Below are 17,975 nucleotides of genomic sequence, written 5' to 3' on the forward strand. Positions count from 1 at the left end.
AGGTATAACCTGCTGCAGAAATGTCCAAAACAGTGTAATGGACACAAACAACCTAATGGGGGCAGTGTTTAAAAGCTGTGGGTGAGGGCTTTGTTTTGTTGTTTTTGTGTGGTGGAGCAGTGAAAAGGGAAACTACGGGTGTTGTTTGGACAGCAGTGTGTTCTGAGAGAAGCACGGTGCATGCTGCACAGAGGTGCAGGCTGCACAGAGGCGCATCCATGTTTTCCTGGGTGAAATCCGCCTGTCAGCAGTTTTGTTTTTTTTTTTTGCGTCATATGTTAATAATCACAGCAAATCCCACAGCTGCAGTTGTTAAGGACAGATTATGTGCGAGCGTGATGATAGAAAGCAGAGATGGGATGGTGCGTGTGATGTGGGGGCTCGGGGGGGTTCGATATGGGCCTAAAAAACATCAGTGTAATAATGAGTGACTGACTGCTGCGGAGAAGTGAGAGGGAGGCGCAGTAACATCAGTCTCGCTGTGACAGATGTGCGTTTTGGCTTGGCGGCGGCGTGACATTAAATCGCTCTTAATCATTTTCTTATTTCCTGAGTTGACTGGTGTCTCCGTCCCTGGCGGCTTTTCGCAACGAGCGTGGCGCTGATAGATGCACGCCGCTCGTCGCCTCTGTGCAGGACCGCCTCTCGTGCTCTTTCTCTCCTACGTTGGCCTCCTTTGCAGTATTTTTTAATTCTCTCCGTCCTCTGTCTCTCTTTCTCCTGCTGTCTTTAACATCACCTGGTCACAGTGTCTCAGCTGTCTTTGTCCACACAGACTCCATTCTTCACCTTTAATGCCTCCTTTCCTCTGATGGTTCATGATGGTTCTCCTCTCCTCTCCTCTCCTCTCCTCTCCTCCTCCCTCCTTTCCTCTCCTCTCCTCTCCTCTCCTACTCCTCTCCTCTCGTCTCCTCTCCTCTCCTCTCCTCTCCTCCTCTCCTCTCTCTCCTCTCGTCTCATCACTTCTCGTCTTTTTTATCTCGTCTTGCCTCGTTATGTCTTACAGTCTCGTCTTGTCGTCTCCTCTCATCTCATCTCTTCTTGTCGCGTCTGTTATCTTATCTTCTTTTCTTTTCTTTCACTTTTTATTTACTCAACATTTTTCTTTCCCTCATTTCTACGTCTTTCTCTCCCCCTCTCTACCTTTTCGCCTTTCTTCCTCTCCACTCACTTCTCTTACTTCCCCACACTTCTGTCGTTCCCTCTCACAGTTCACAGAGAGTCTCTGTGTCATATTTCCACCCCTCCGTCCATCCGTCCATCAGTCCACTCATCCCTCTTCCTCTCTCCATCTCTCTCTGTCTCTCTTTTCAAAGAGGACCAGTAGATTTACCTTGGGCTAAATGACTGGGAGGCAATGATGTGTGGCCGATTAGAGGACTGAATGATAGAGAGATGGACCAGGGAGGACAGAAGGCCTCGGCTCACAGGGTTGTAAAGAGGAGTGAGGGAGGGAGAGGGGGAGACGGAGGAGGAAAGGGAGACAAAGAAAAGGAGAGAAGACCATGTGGAGAGATATACAAGGTTAATATGGGTGGAAGAGGACAGTCGCCCTTGGACACAGAGACGATGAAGGAATAGAGAAGGAGATGGAGGGATGAATAGAGAAAGAGATGGAGGACAGACAGAGGAGAAGAGAGGGGAGTCTGTCCGTCCCCCCCGTCCCCGTGACAGATGATTAAACTACCTTGTCAAATCTGGATGAAGTGTGTGTGTGTGTGTGTGTGTGTGTGTGTGTGTGTGTGTGTGTGTGTGTGCAGGGCATTAGTGTCCTTTTCTCTGAATGTAGCGTTCACTTTGTCCCGCACAAATCAAAACACACCCGCGCCAACCTTCAACGTGTTGGATGTCTGTTTGGACTTTTTCGTCCCTCAGAGGCCAGCATGCATTTAAGAGGCTGACGGGAAACCTGCGTGTTTTTATGCTCGTCCTGAGAGTCTTTGCTCTGTTGATTTCTGGTCGGTTTTTATTTCGGCGCAGAGAAAGACTGATGTTTTCTAAACGGTTTTTAGTCCGTTTGTCACTGAAGGGCTGTGCTGGAGCGCGCTCGCTGGCAGGTAGAAACACCTGGAAGAGGTGCACACACAGTTTTGTCACAGTTGTGTAGTTTAGATAGCGGCGCCTAAACAGTCATGGTCGAGGATAACGAGAGAGTTAACCCTTTAAAATCTGGATCGACATAAGTGTTCTTGTGCTGTGTTTGTTTACGAGCTGTTTCATCCTCAAAGGTCTAAAGAAATTGGTTTGGTTGCTTTTGAAAGGGTAATTTAATAATAATAATGATAAGAATTTGAAAGGTTTGGGAAAAAGCAGTGAGCAACTTGGCAAGAAGTGTCCGCATATTCCAAGAAATCAGCCAAAGGAATAAGATATTAAAAATGAATCGACCTGAAAATTAGGTTTTTTTTTTCTAAAAGGGGGGAAAAATGCCCAGAAAACTATTCATAATTATTTTACTTACATATTTAATTTTTTTATGGAATTTAAAATGACAGAAAACTGTGTTACAGAAAAAAATGTCCATACTTGTGTTTCACTTTCTTTTAGGTAATTTTCTTTCTACTTTTTACTAATTGCAAGATATTGCAAAAGGAACAAGATATTGACCTGATCTTTTAAAGGGAGAAAAAAACAACAACTTTAGAGACATGGCTCAGAAACTATTCACTGATTGTAGTTATTGTAATTAACATTAAACATTTAACATAATTAAACATTATTTTCAAGAAATTGACCTAATTTGTTCTCTAAAAAGACTAAGACTAAAAAACTAAGAAAGTTGTCTAGAACTATTCATTATTATTGTAATTACATATGTACAATTACATTTGTGAATACATTTGTATGACATATGTAAAATTATGTTACAGAAAAATGTATACATCTTTTTGTTTTTGTTTTCTTTGTTACTTTTTCTTTTGTTTGGACCGTGTCTTGCTAAGTTGCTCATTGCAATCTTACTGTGTTTTTCAAGAAATCAAACCAAATTGTCCATTTCGCCGTGTTGAGATGGATATTTAAACTCTTCCTCCTCAAATATGAGATGTTGAGTCACTGGACAAGTTATAGAAGTCAGCAACCTGAAAAGTCAGAATTAGCAGAATTCATGGACACAGATTTAGAATAATAAAAAAAAAAGACACAAAGCTAAAAAAAAACTTAGATCATTAAGAGATGTGATTATGACTTGACTTATAAAATATTGTGTGAAGAGGAAACCTGATTTCCTTTTATGAGGTGAAAGCCAGTAGCTAACACATGTTGTGTGTGCTGCACAAAAAGAGATTTCTCTGGCTTATGTGGAGTTTGTAAAGTTGCACGTTGTTTGGTCTTTCTGGTCTGAATGTGAACAAGGATTTAGGAATAATCGGAGCGCTGTAAGGTACATACTGCACGCGTTCATGATCTCGTGCCTTTAACTCCACTCCTCTCAGTCATCTGATTTTTTGTGTGCTAATGATCAAACTCTTAAAAAAAAGCGTAAACATGATTATTTCTGCAAGTCCTCAGGTTCTGTGAGGTACCACCAGCAGACCACTTGGGTCCCATGCTGCCCTCTGAATCGTCTTGCAGGCAAAGACTTGGGCTCGTATTCTCTCTTCTTGTGCTTGTTATCTTTCGCTACCCGGTGCTTCAGCGTATAATGCTCCTCTGCCACCGGCACCTCACGCCCAACAGTTTTATTGCTTCCATAAATTTAGCATGATTCACATCAGTAGCTCGCTGGCTCTCTCTCCAGCTGTCGGTGCAGACTCTCAGTCATGCTGGTCGTGAGACGGAAACACCACACAAGTCAAACGTTGCTGTTGGGTCTTGAGGATGTTTTGTGAGGTTTCGTCATTTTTCGCAGGTTCAGCTCGATCTAGTGTTTGTTTCTTTTTGGGTTACGCATAACTTGTCATGGTTTCCAGAGTCTTACAAGAACAGGAAGGTCTCAGATACATAAGTTATCACTGGATGTGCTATACATTTATTAAAACAGGGAGAGAAGAGCCTGATATGAATTCTGGAGGATTAGTTTCTCTGGTGTTAAAGTTATGAAATAGTGTTATCTCAGCATTTTCTTTCCAGTGCAGCGATTCTTTTCTTCCAGTAAAATAAAAACCAGACAAAAGCACTTCAAGGTAAATGCAGGTGAATACTAGCCGACTTTTGAAAGCAGGCTAACAAATATTTTGACTGCTGCAAACCATTCATCCATTCACACAAACAACAGCCGACCCACAGATGGATATAGGCAAGTTACTGCGTAGAGCAATGATACTCAGCTTAAGGCCTGCAGGCCAAATCCGCCCCCCCCAAAGGGTGCTGTGTGGCCCCCAAGCATGATCTAATTGACAATAAAAAAAAAGTCATTCACACTGGGAATTGTTTTTATACAATATAGTATAGTATAGTATACAAAAGGTGCTAGAGTGCATAAAACAGCATCAAAACAGAGCTTTTTATCAAAAAAGTGGCAAAGGGAGTCCCCACACCCTCCGACAGAGATCCTAGCTAAGACCCTAATGTCCTAAAATCCTTGAAATGCCCTAAAATCTGAAAACTGTCCTAAAATCCTTGAAACACTGTAAAATCAGAGAAATGTTCTAAAGTCCTAAAAAACGGCCTAAAATCCAAGATGCAGCCTAAAATTAAAAAAATGTCCTTAAATCCAAGAAATGTTCTGAAATTTTAGAAATGTCCCGATTCCAAAAATGTCCTAAAATCCTTGAAACACCCTAAAATCTGAGAAATGTCCTATAGTCCTAGAAATGCCCTGAAATTTGAGAAACCTCCTAAAATCCTCAGTACATGTATGGGTCTGCTGCAACCGGCCCCTGACAAACGTAGTTTTAACTTAAATCCTCATCATTTTTAGACCTCTGTGCTGGCAGCACGTGTGTCCTGAGGTGTTGTGTTTTCAGGTGGTCCGTCCGTCTGTCCATTCTATTATTGCGAACACGATATCGCAAGAACACCTCGAGGGATTTCACTCAAATATGGCACAAAAAAGAGATCAGGGTAATACAAAGAGGCTGCAGGGACTTGACATGCATTTTCCATTTTAGTTGTGTTGTCACTGGCGGACAAATGACCTGTTTTGTGGCTCAGCTTTAAAACATGTTTTTCAGATTAAATTAGTTTATTATCACAAGAGGTCGCTTGTCAGAAAACTGTAAAATTGTTTGTCTTCAGCACGTGAACAAACAACCAGTGCTGTTGTTTCCTGGTGAAGGTGAACTCTTATGTCCCAACTGATAATGTTTCGCCCCTCTCTCTCTCTCTCTCTCTCTCTCTCTCTCTCTCTCTCTCTCTCTCTCTCTCTCTCTCTCTCTCTCTCTCTCTTTCTGTCCCTAATTTTGGGGATTTGATATACAGTCTCTGAGCAGGACGCAACAGCAGGAGCTCTTTGTAAATTTGTGTTCAGTGCAGGAGCTATAGAGATGTTGAGTGCTGTCTCTGCAAGAAACTGGCAACCCAGCAGCATCAACCAGAGACGAGGACAGCAGGGTAGTGTGTGTGTGTGTGTGTGTGTGTGTGTGTGTGTGTGTGTGTGTGTGTGTGTGTGTGTGTGTGTGTGTGTGTGTGTGTGTGTGTGTGTGTGTGTGTGTGTGAATCAGACAGAGCCAGCTGTTGTTGAGCTTTAGCACCAGTAGAGTAGCAGATGAGGGATACAGCCTGCAGAGTCGCTCCATTCAGTCTTCTCTGCACAGACGCTGCCAAATCTACTCTCACCTGCTGTCTGTACGTGTGTGTGTGCGTGCATTGTGTGTACGTGTGCGTTGTGTGTGTGTGTGTGTGTGTGTGTGTGTGTGTGTGTGTGTGTGTGTGTGTGTGTGTGCGCGTTGTGTGTTTGTGTACCTGTGGAGCCTTGTGGCAGAATTGCAAAGTACCCAGCATTCTTTGCGGTATCCAGTCATCTTCCCTCTGGCAGCTCTATTCCTGGCATCTGACTGGTCAACATACGGGCGCAAAGAAAAAAACAAAAGACACACACACACACACACACACACACACACACAAATGGTTCTGTGAATTTGATTTTAAAACGGCTTCTGGATCCTCTTTGATCTCCAGTCAGCTGCAGCTGTGACTCATGTCTCGTCCAGAATAAGCTGCTTTCTTTCAGACTGTGAGCTTTCATTTATGGTTAGCGTCTCAACGGCAGACAATTAATATAACGAGCTTCCATGCTATCATTTCGGACAAGCAGTAGTTCTCAATTAAGTCTCCTGCGTCATTTTGCTCCACACTTGGCACAGATTTAATTCTGCAACCTCATGCTCAGAGCCATACACAGGGTTAACTTTTGTTTTTTCATGTTCAAGAAATGTCCTAAAAATTTCATACAAAATTTTTATAATATGAAACAAGAGGTGTGAATTCAAGCCAGTAACCAGAGTCCATGAGCCATTTACAGAAAAACATACTCAAGATGTTACGACACACAACAGTAAATATCCATCACACCGTCTGCATCAGTGGCAGAGGAAGTTTTCAAATCCTTCACTGCAGTAAAAGTACTAATACTCAGGGTTGGTACAGTCATAAAAACCTGGGAGAGTCATGAAATTTGCAAATAGCAATTTTCAGGCCTTGAAAAGTTTTGGAAACTAAAAAAAAATTGTGAAAGGTTCTGAAAAAGTAATGAAACTATGTTTCACAAAGCTGTATAATGATACATAATGTGTGAAAAGATCATCCTAAATCTGAAAATTTAACGATAGTTTCTGTTTTTATACTTTATATCTGTGATAAAAAGTGTAATTTTTGCAGATTTTTAAAATTCTTTTCAGGGAAACAAATTTCATGAAGAAAAAAAAATTAACTAAAAAAAAATCTGCTTTTTTACTTAAAAAATGCAAAAGAAAAAAAAAATCCCCTTTTTTCTTTAAAAATCACCCCAAAAAGTAAAGAGAAATCAGCAAAAAACTTAAAGGAAAAACAATTACCGTTTTTTGATTGATTTTTTTAAATTGTGTTTTTCATTTTATTTTTAGTGACCTGTCACTGATTCTTAGTGGTGGAAAGCAGCAGGAGGTGTTTCTGCATTTTTAAGCCAGGATTGTGACAAAGAAACTAGGTGTTTCACACAAAAAAAGACCTTCTTTCTGACCATAATCAATTTTTTTGCCTAAATTTAACCACGTTTACCACAGAATTGTTGAAACATAATTAAACATATCAGCCACACTATAATATACAAATGTAACGTGTCCGTGGTTTGCAGACATGTTACCAGTTATTCCTGTGATTGGATAAAAAAATGAAACTGACACTAAAATGATTGAAACCTTAAAGTTATGACATTTAAAGGTTGAAGGTTCACATATCAGATTCTGCTTAGGGAAGGAAACTATATTCAGGAGCTTTTTAATGTCACAAAGAAACTGAAATCACTTTTCTCTTTTTGAATATAAAGAATATGTGTGTTCGTGTTTGCCCTCTCTGCCCTCGACCCCTCGTCACCGTCCCTTCATTAGACACAGCATAAAGCCCTGTCTGCTGTTATCCAGCCAAACTCTGCCCCGTCTGTGGAAGCGGACAAAGGAAATTCAGGAGTCAGCAGGAGGCGGAAGGTGACTTTGATGATGATGAAGATGATGAAAAAGTGTTCATGGAGATGAGCGTGTGATTGATCATAATCTGGGGGACAGAGCAGGGTTCAGTAGCACGCTGAAGAAAAGGGAATTTTAAAAAAATGTTGACGATGTGATTATGATTCATAGCTGACAGGCAGCTGTCTTTTAGGACCAACGTGACTGATTTAAAATCCTCCACGTCGTTCCACTAAGTTTCATTGCATTTTTAACCTGTAAAATCTTTATTGACATCAGTTTTCTTTACGTTCAGATGCCTTTCACAAGCTTATTGACCCTTTTAAACCTCAGAAAATGGGACTGACGTCTCACCAAAACGTGAGGAGAAAAAATCAATGACGAACTTGAGAAATGGTGACAAGAAATCACCTTAAAATTAACTTTAAAAAAAGGCAAAAAAAAGAAAAAATCTCCAGAAAATTATTTCTATAATCATAATAATTATATATATATAAAAATTACTGACAACAAATATATATAAAATAATTACTTTTTTGTTTTTAATTTTCAGCACTTATTTAAAATAATTATCTTATTTTCAGTAAATTTTCTTGTAATTTTTTTACAGATTTTTTTGGTAACTTTAGGACCATGTCTTATTAAGTTGCTTGTTGCCTTTTCTACATGTTTTTGAAAGAAAACCAATCTGCTCAGATTTCAAAGGGTTAATAAGAATGTGAGTGAAAATATTGCAGCCTGAAGCAGAATAATAGCATCTTACAGCAGTTTAGAGATTCACTCATGACTTCATATTTGTGTCGAAACCCAAATTTTCTACATTTTGTCCATAATATTTAAAATAATCTACTGTAGAGTTTTGCAGAATAATCAAACATCAACACACTTCTGTCTTTGTCTCTATACATACCACCGTGTTACACGAGTCTAATATTAGGAGGTAGCGACACTTAAAGGTGTCGCTGTCATACAGATGTGCAATCACGACACCATCACGAACATATGGGCACGCACATATAGACCTCATCAACGCTTCTTCTTTCTGTGTGAACAAGTCGCACGTTGCCAGTTCAAGGAAATGTATTGGGAGTTAAAGTGCTTTTGACATCAGGAGACGTGATCTGAGTCCAACAGATGCTGCAACCTGAAGCAGAATAATGTCAACTTACAGTGTCCAACTGCTTTGTTTAGAAAATGTTCCACTTTTAATATAATATAATTTAATTTGTTATTTTTGTTTTGCTCTTCAATGTCTTTATTATTATTATTATTATTATTATTTTCAGTTAGCATGTTAAGACAAAGTTCAACCAGGATTTTATGTCCTTATCTCTGCGGTTTATTTTAAATGAGGTCCTCTTGGCACGGCTCAGGTTAAACTTCAAATAAAACAAAAATAAGAGAGAAATGAGTAGTAAAAACACACACGAGATGCTAATTTTGGGAATCTTAGTTATTTAGAGAAATTTAGAGATAAAAAGAAAAACGGTGTTTGTGTTTGAAATCAGGCCAGAAGAAAAGTGTTTTGTGCAGAGCGCAGATTCAAATGTGTCATATCAGTGTTTCTAAAATTAAGTAGTTTATGGCTGACTTCATCAACAGGAAGTGGAGGGGATGGTGGATGGCGTGACGTCTCTGTCAAACATGCAACTCATGTATGCATTTCTAGCAGAATATTGTTGTGAAAATGGTTATTTTTTTTACTCAGATGTTGGGGATTGTGCCCCCATAATCGGGTATTTTAAGCCTAAAAAATACGATATTTTCCCAACCATAATCAGGTGGTTCTCATGCCTAACCTTAACCACACGTCAACAACAGCATTGTTGAAAAGTTAAGACACAAATTGCTCTTAATAACATGCAAATGTGAAAATATGTTTGTACTTTTTAACATATTTTTGTAATTTTTTTAGCTGATTTGTAGTAGTTTTTTTGTTTATTTTAAAGAACACAAAAAAGAAACAAAAAACGTGCATGCATTAATAAAAACAGATGCAGCACTGCGATCAAAAGATGATAAGCAGCTGGTTTGATCATCGTGGCTCCAAAAATATCGAATGCTTTGTTTGACTAGCCTGATTTGTTTATACAGTTTTTTGCTTCACCTTCACGTTACTACATCGTCATTTGTCTGTCTTATTTTACTTGTATGAAGTTATTTTGTTTTAGTCATGCTGCAGAAACAGCATGTGTGAATTATATAATTCACCATTTTAACAGGCAGAAAATGCATGTGAATTATGCAGCTTTTCTGGTCAACAATGCTCCTTTTTTCAACTTTTAGTTCTTTTTTGTTTTTTTTCATTGGCCAATATTTCAGATAAAGAGATTCTTGAAAAGCAGAAGAGAAATAATTCAGTACGCTATAAAAAAGAAGGAATTCTTAGTCATAATTCACATGTTTAAGGGGCATAATAAACAGCTGGTTCTGATTCATTTATTTTATTCAGGTTGTAAACTCATCACTTTCTGTCAGCGCGCAGAGCTGCGGAGGCGGAGAATTCATAAATTAGAATTTGTTAAAATCTCGGCTGAGTGATATTTAGCAGCGGCAGAGAGGATTCTTAAAAAAAACCACAAAAAAACCTTCAGAGCTCCACAAAGGCCCTTGAATTTTTTTCTCCTTATTAAGCTATCTTGAGTTTTCTAACTGTGCGCCCCTCAGGGATGAGACAGAGCCGAGCGAGGATCGTTCTGTAATGTTTTCTCACTGACTTACTTCCTCATCTCTACCTGTCTCTGTGTGACTCATTCACACACACACACACACACACACACACATGCACAGACGGCTCAGCTACACACAAACACACCCTGAAAACAGGCGTGCTTTGTGTTGTGTGTGTACACGCAGCGGCAGCAGGGTGAGAAATTGTACTCTCTTCAGGGGGCTTGAACAAGTCATGGGAAATATGATTTGGACTGTATCAAATCAGCCTTTTTTGCTAAGAGATCAGGTTTCTTTATAGTGCGGCTTATTTCTGTGTTGTCAGCAAGTGCGGTGCGTGATGTGCTTCCTCCTCCGTCCGTTTCATTCACTCATTCGCTCTCTCTCTCTGTTGTGAATCCCCTGCTCCCTCCATCCTTCACCTCCGGTCGCTCCCTCTTGCTCACAGAATTGAGCTCACTTCCTCTGGGCAGCTGAATATGATTGTGTGTGCAGACTGTTTGCATGAGTCAAGCGACTGTTTTACAATGAGGATCTCCACGTTGAGTGAGAGAGCCTGACTCACCGGATGAAGGATGAGACAGTAACACCGAAAAATACATCTTAAGCTGGTTGACCAGCGTTTTTTGACCAGCTTAAGGTATGATTTCACATAATTTTTGATGGTCATACCAGCTTGTAATGGTCACTCCAGCTGGTTTATCCATTAAACTTGAAACAAAATCCGCGTCCTTGAGTCTGAAGAAATAACAGTGTGATGAGGCGGAAGTATGAAAAGCAAAAGGCATAAATCAGTCAAGTCCTCTGTCTTGCGTTCTGCATAAAGATAAATGTGCACAGCTTGATAGGCAGGTTACACCAGCATGTCAAACCATCAAAGATGGTTTTAACTGGTTTCAGCTGGTCTTTGATGGTCTTTGGTGGTCTTAGATGATCGTGACCCAGTTCTTCCTTGTCTTTCTTGTCAACATTGTCTTTGAAAAAATGAAAGCCTTTCATGACACTATCCTGGATGCGACGTTTCAGTAAAGAACAGCTGCTTTTTAGTGGCACAATCCCAGCTGCAAATGCAGCCGTATCTGTGAAAAATAGCTGCTTTCCAGGGCACTATTTTGGCTGGAAACATGACGATGTCTGTGTAAAAAAATAAAAAAAATAAAAGCCTTTCATGGAACTATCCCGGCCGAAAACACAGTGACGTCTCAATAAAAAACAACCACTTTTAATGTAACAGTGCTGGCTGAAATGCAGCAATGTTGGGAAAAAAAACGACCAGTTTTTGTGGCATCATCTCTGGAGAAAACTTGCCGATGTCTGGGTAAAAAATAACCTCTTTTTGCAGTGCTATTCTCAAATGAAACTTAGCTGTATCTTGGTTGAAAACAACTGCTTTTTGTGGCTCTATCCTGGAAGGAAACGCAGCAATATCTCTTTTAAAAAATAACTGCCTTTTGTGACACTGTGCCGGCTGGAATATGGCAATGTCCGGGTAAAAAACAACCTCTTTTTGTGGCAATATCCTGGAAAGAAATGCAGCAACATCTCTGTAGAAAACGATTTTTGTGGCACTATCTTGGCAGAAAATGAGGCAATGTCTGTAACAAAAAACTGTCTTTCGTGGCACTATCCCGGGTGAATATGCAGCGATATCTCTGTAAAACACAACAACTTTTTTGGTCCTATCCTGGTAGAAAAAGCAGCCTTGACTTTATAAACAATCCGTTTTTGTTGTTTTTTGGTCTCAAATAGTAATCTGCAGCATGGGAGGTATCCTGTGGGGGTGACGTGCCATCCAGCATCCCCTCCACCTCAAGATGACACAGTCACTTTATAAACCGTGTCACTTTAGACATATTAGCACGCTATGTCTGAAACGTTTCTATGACATCTGTGATTTACAGAAACATACAATTCCAACATTATTTTCTGGCGAGTGGGTTGTTCTGCCAGTCACGAGTTTAAACTCTTTGTATTTGAAAGACAAGATGGTTTATCAGTCAGTTAGAACCTCAACTTTACAGGCATTCATTAGTCTTCACATGAACCGGTTTTTGTATCGTACATCTATTTTGCAGACAGACTGCAGTCTGAGTCATCATACAAGCCTCCATCCATGTTATCTGTCCTGTATCTGTCATGCATTAATGTCCCAGCAGCCTCACTAGATCCACTTTGAATGTTGTACTCTTGGAACAATGACGGCACTCTGACGGCTCCTTTCTGTGAGCTTCATGCTGTAACACCCTGAACAGCCTGCAGGCCTAGTTTGCAGTTTGATCAGCAGCGTTTGCACAGAATATAAAAAGGTGAAAGGTAGACGGGGGGTGTGCCTGTGAGATGACAGCTTTTACCAGCAAACAGCACCAGAAATAAAGCAGCAAATTATCTTGCAGATAGGGTGAAACAGGTTGTCAGCGAGGTTGACAGCGAGGTTGCATAAGTTATAAAAGAACACAGTGACAAACAGAATTTTGCATTTTGTAATATTTCCGTCTCGTAGATCATCAATGAATAAAATTAAGTTTAGTTTTCTACAATATCAACAATGTTTTAGAAACCAAGATTTTACTTTTCTGTATTATCAAAAAAGTGTCTGTTTATCAATTCAAGTTTTAGTTTTAGTCAAAATCTAGAAATTAAATAGAGTCGATTATATCTAGACTTTGCGACAGTCGTGAGTGTGTGCAGAGCAGGAAGCTGCACTCAGCAGAAGAAACGTCACAAACTATGAATGTTACATTTGCACGTTATTGTGTAGCCGATGGTGAAAATTAACGTGTCAATAACCAGCCTGTTCTCATTCCAAAGTCATCAAATACTGCCGCTTTTGCAGCGCTTTCAGCACAAAATCACAACGCCAAAAGTCATGTTTCGTGGCAGCATGATACGCCGCTGCATGGTTTCAGTTGAAAGTGCAGCCAGATGCAACCTGTCATGTGTGCATGAAAAACAGCAGGATGGTGTCATGCTGACACACCGCTAGTAAGGATGAATATAAAGAGCACGAAGGTCCTTTTCGGGTGGGCGGGAGGGGCAGTGGATGGGCCCCACTCACCTCTGACTGTTTACTTCCATTTTCAGTGTAGAAACCGTGATGTCTTTTCTAAACAAACACTTACGTTGACGCCCCAGCGTTGGCTGCCACGTGCTTTTGTCGATATCCCAGTGTTGGTTGTGGGATCCTGAAATGTCACCAGCATGATTTGTAGTTGTGGAAGTCTGTTTATAAAGCAGCATTATGTGACAACTTGGGATGAGAATGTGTTGTGAAAAGCAACGATTGCAGTACTTCGGCAGCTCCAGCGGTCCAGCGTTGGACACAGCTGGCTGTTGTTCCTGTTGAGCGGCATCACTTGTCTTGTGCTGCTCTCAGATGTCTCTCACAAGTATTTAGAGCCTTGAACACTGAGAAAATTTGTGCGATTTCTTTCAGAAATATGGGGAAAAAAGTCACTAAGCAACTTTGTGAGAAATTTTCCATAAATTCCAAGAAATTAGTTGATTTAGAAAATTATTTTAAAAGCATTAGGGGAAAACTACATTTATAATTTATCATAATAATATGTTTAAAATGATGTCACCAAATAATTAGAATAGTTGAGCGCCTAACACGGGCCATTTCCTTTTTCTTTATTTTCTCACTTATTTATTTATCCATTATTCTTCTTATTATTATTAATTAGTGTATTTTTTTCTAATTTTTATGTAATTTTTGTGTACTTTTTACAAATTTCTCGCTATTTTTTGGGGGTCATTTCTTCTGTCATTGCTGATTGCCTCCTTCCCACGTTTTTGGAAGAAATCCAGCCATTTTCTCAGGTTTCAAAGAGTCAATGCAGTTCTCTGTGAGGGACTTTTTTTATTTTTTGCTGTGAGATCTGAAATTAATTGCCTTTTTTTTTTTCTGCACCAGGCGACTCCACCTCAGAGGTTGTGCTTTGTCTGTTCAAGTGTCTTGGATCAATTTATAATGTGGCCTTTGAGATTGCAGTTGGATAGCGAAAGCTGGGAGCAGTTTTTCTTTGTTTTGTGTGTGAAGCTCTCGGATGATTGTGGCGCTCTGTAAGCCTCAAACCAAAACAGAAACAAGTTCTTGGCAGCTTTTTAAGCCTTTAACCAGAATTCATCATCTCTGTCTCATTCTGTTATTTTCTGTCCGTATTGGCTTTTCTGAAGTGCTCATTGGCAAAATCTGTGTGAGTTCATAAATCTGCTGGCTGTGTCCTTTGTATGCCTTTGTCGACCGCCTGTTAAATCAATATTGTATGAACAGCAGGGTGACCCGAGGCTGCGCTAACACACCTGTGATTTGTCTATTATCTCCAGTCTAAAAGCCACTTCTTGTTAAGGCTGTGTTATCTCCCGGAGCCTGCAGTTCGCTGTGCATCCCTGAAAAGGTTTTCTTTCTTTGTGACGGGGGTCAATGTAATTTCAAGTAATAGATTGAAATTGTATTTTGTTGTTGTTGCTGCCTCCTCTGCTGTCTGTGTTTTTCAAGTTGAAGAATTTGACATTTAAACGCCCCGCTGTGCAACCTTGCTCCTCTGCCGCTCAGTGTGTGCACCTTCAAGAATCTAAATATTTAAAGCAGCGTTTATGCCTGCTACCTTGTTTTTGTTGTGTGTAAGCGATCGGATCAGGCCCTTTTCCCAGGCAGAGGAGGAGAGGGGATAGAAGAGGTTGTTTTCCTCTCATTATCCGCCGGCGCCTTGGCTTTACCTTGACCTGAGCGCACCACTGTTTTATTACAGGGCCTGTCTCGGTGCCAATTGGAGAGAATAAGAACAAAGCACAAAGTCAATTCAGCTGGAGAGGGACACGGGAAAGAGCGGCCTTGTGCGGATGTGAACACACACACACACACACACACACACACACACACGTCGTAACACAAGGGTAGAGAGAACGTTCCTGTTTGTCTCTACCATTAGTCACTCCATGCAGAAGTGATTTAGTGTCTAAATTACGGGCTCGGCTCCATGTGAATCATGCGGCTACATCATGCTCTGCTTTTGCATAACAAAACGATTAAAAAGATTAGACTCACCAAAAAAGGCGCCCATCTCTGTGGCTCTAATCAAAAGCGCACTACCTACAATAAAGAGCTTCCAAAAGCCAAATTTCACCATCTGGGATGTTACCATATGCAGTTGAATGCTCCGGATGTTTTCCAGAGGGGTTTTATCTACTTTGAATAACATCCTGCGTGATTACACCCTAAATCTGATGTTGATAAACAGCTTATTACCATATTAGTTTATTTTCCTTTCTCTGGTGCAATTACAAAATCATTTTTTGACATCTGGCATTCAGTACTGAGATATTTTAGTTTTCTTGTCTTGACATGACTGCTGTGTATTTTCTGTGGCTTTGACTCGGCAGTTATCTTTATAAAGAACAGGACCAGAGGCCGTATTCACAAACACTGAGAAAACTCTAAGAGAGCTCCAAATTTTGCCCTAAAAACTTGTGAGAAGTCCTAACTTATGAGTAGTTTAGGAAAGTTCTCAATGCAACTCTGAGCAAAGAAGGGAAAGAAACTTTAAACTCAGTGAGGAGGTGTGGTTGACCCTGTTGCTAGGTATGATGCAGTCTTTTTACAGATGTGATTGGTTGTCACAAGGTGTGGCCATCTAGTAGAAATTAAATGAGCTACGTCACAATGTGAGACTGTGAAAGTGTTTCTTGTGTGTTCACAGTGTAAGTGTACATGCACAGTTTAGTTACTGTTACAGCTCAAATACACCATTTAAGTGGACCACTGTCCTTGTCCCAGTATACAAGCACTGGGGGAGACATCACTTAGCTTCTGTGCCAGTGTTGTGGGACTGCTCTTTGTTTATCAGAGGAGGGGGTGGCTGGGGTGTGATTTTTTCTATTCAAAATAAATAAAATTTTTTAAGTCGCATGTCCCTCATCTAAGCCAAAATTAAAAACACAAGTCCCTCCTCAGTGCTTACGTTTAAAAAAAAATGCCTGAACCATTTTGCAGCACCCCTCCCCCCCTTATAAATAGCGAATAGTCCCTATCTATAAACAGAGGGAGGGCAGCACAGTGACTAAAGGCATGTGCAGAGTGTCTGCACCAGAGTAAGGTTTGCACATGACAGAGGAGAAAAAACATAAAACAACCCCAAAACACCAGAAAATCTCAGAAATGCAGATTTGCATGGAGCTAATATTTTACCACCTCTTTGTTTGCCGAAATATCTCAGGTAATTTGCCCTGAAATCTTTACTGCACAAATTTCAGACATGGCTGATTTGCACAGGATTAAAACCACAGACTTTCCCCACTGTGATTATAAATTACCTGAGGTCCTCTCATTATACTGTCCCATGTGAAACGGGCTAAAGCCAACATTTTTTTTCTAGCCATTGTGTTGAAAAGACAACTGTTGATTTTGTATTACATCATACGTTTCTGAAGTGTTGTCTGATGTCCGGTATGAACGGTAGGAACAATTGCTGTGACTGAAATCATCCCTTAAATATTCCATTTAATAGGCACTTAGATTCACTAAAAAATGCTGTAAAATAGTTCACTGGTGACTTTTGTTGCCCAGAAACAACTTTGCATTCAAACAGTTTTTAAAGGAAATGCATTGTTGTTTAAGTAATGCTACTTTTTAATGTTGTATTAGGTAAAAGTGCATAGAGTTCAGTCTCTCCTCAGAGCAGAGAAACAAGAGAAAACATTTCAATCAGGAACTTAACACCCATTAGTGCGGAGTGGGATGACTCAGAGCCACAACGTGCTGCGGTGTTTCTCGGAAAATGACTGATTTATCCTTTTCTACATCTCTTACTCCCATTCTCACGGTCCTCCGCTCTGTCTACATCTCTGCTTCTGTCTCCACCTTTTCAGCACCGTCCTTCTCTCCCCCACTCACTCTCCTCTATCTCGCTTCCCCTCCTCGCACTGACTTTGTCTGCATACAAAGAATTATTGTGTTTATGGATGGTATGCGGGTTTTGGATGCCGAGCGGTGCCACTGCAGTACTTTCTCGCTCAAAGGAATCGAAGCAGTTGTTGCACAAGTTGTCTTTGAGAAAATGTTCAGAAAATCATCACAGATTTTACTTTGAGATTTCAAAAATAAAAACTTGACACATCTTTGTCTCCTTCCATTGTCTTTTCTCTGCAGCATGCAAGTGTAACAGCCACGCCAACGTGTGCCACGTCAACACGGGGAAGTGCTTCTGTACCACCAAGGGCATCAAGGGAGACCAGTGTCAGCTGTGAGTACACGATCATGTGACCGTTCAGCTCGTTCTCGTTCATAGCTCGTCACATGGTGCCGCTCTGTCTGTCTGCATCGACCTGTAACGCTTCAGGTATCCTTCAGCTGCCGATGCACCGAAATGCCGTTACCGTGATGTCAGGTTCACATGTGGTGGGATGAAGCAGAACGGTCTTTGTTTACACAACAGTGCGGACAGTCATGGTGGTTAGGATCAGGCACCAAAGTCACAGATGGTTATGTTTAGGCAGAAGAGGCACATGTGTCATGTTACATGTTTGAAAACCGCTGGACTAGTGGTGCCGGATGATCACGGCAAAACTCAAAGAAAAGTTTTGAAATTTATTTAGTTTTTGGACGTTATTGAAGATGTGTGGGAACCCTTGATGTCACTCTTTGGATTATGTTTGTAACTGTTTCAAAAAAACTGCGTTATTAGCAGGCTCAGAGGTCATTGTTGGGTTTTTTAAAACAAGTTTTTGGTTAATTTGAATTTTTGGGGGTTTAGGGTTTAGAGAAGT

At 40.4% G+C, this 17,975-nt stretch overlaps 1 protein-coding gene across 1 annotated transcript in view; it reads left to right on the forward strand.

Annotated features, from left to right (window-relative positions):
* The window catches only part of LOC121954820 (attractin-like protein 1), a 267,997-nt gene that overhangs the window by 81,131 nt on the left and 168,891 nt on the right, over positions 1 to 17,975 (forward strand). The window contains 1 exon segment of the mRNA XM_042502528.1: positions 17,359 to 17,452. Coding sequence (XP_042358462.1) covers positions 17,359 to 17,452 — 94 coding nt within the window.

Source organism: Plectropomus leopardus, chromosome 15 (genome assembly GCF_008729295.1).
Source record: "Plectropomus leopardus isolate mb chromosome 15, YSFRI_Pleo_2.0, whole genome shotgun sequence".
In the NCBI taxonomy this organism is placed as follows: Eukaryota; Metazoa; Chordata; class Actinopteri; order Perciformes; family Serranidae; genus Plectropomus; species Plectropomus leopardus.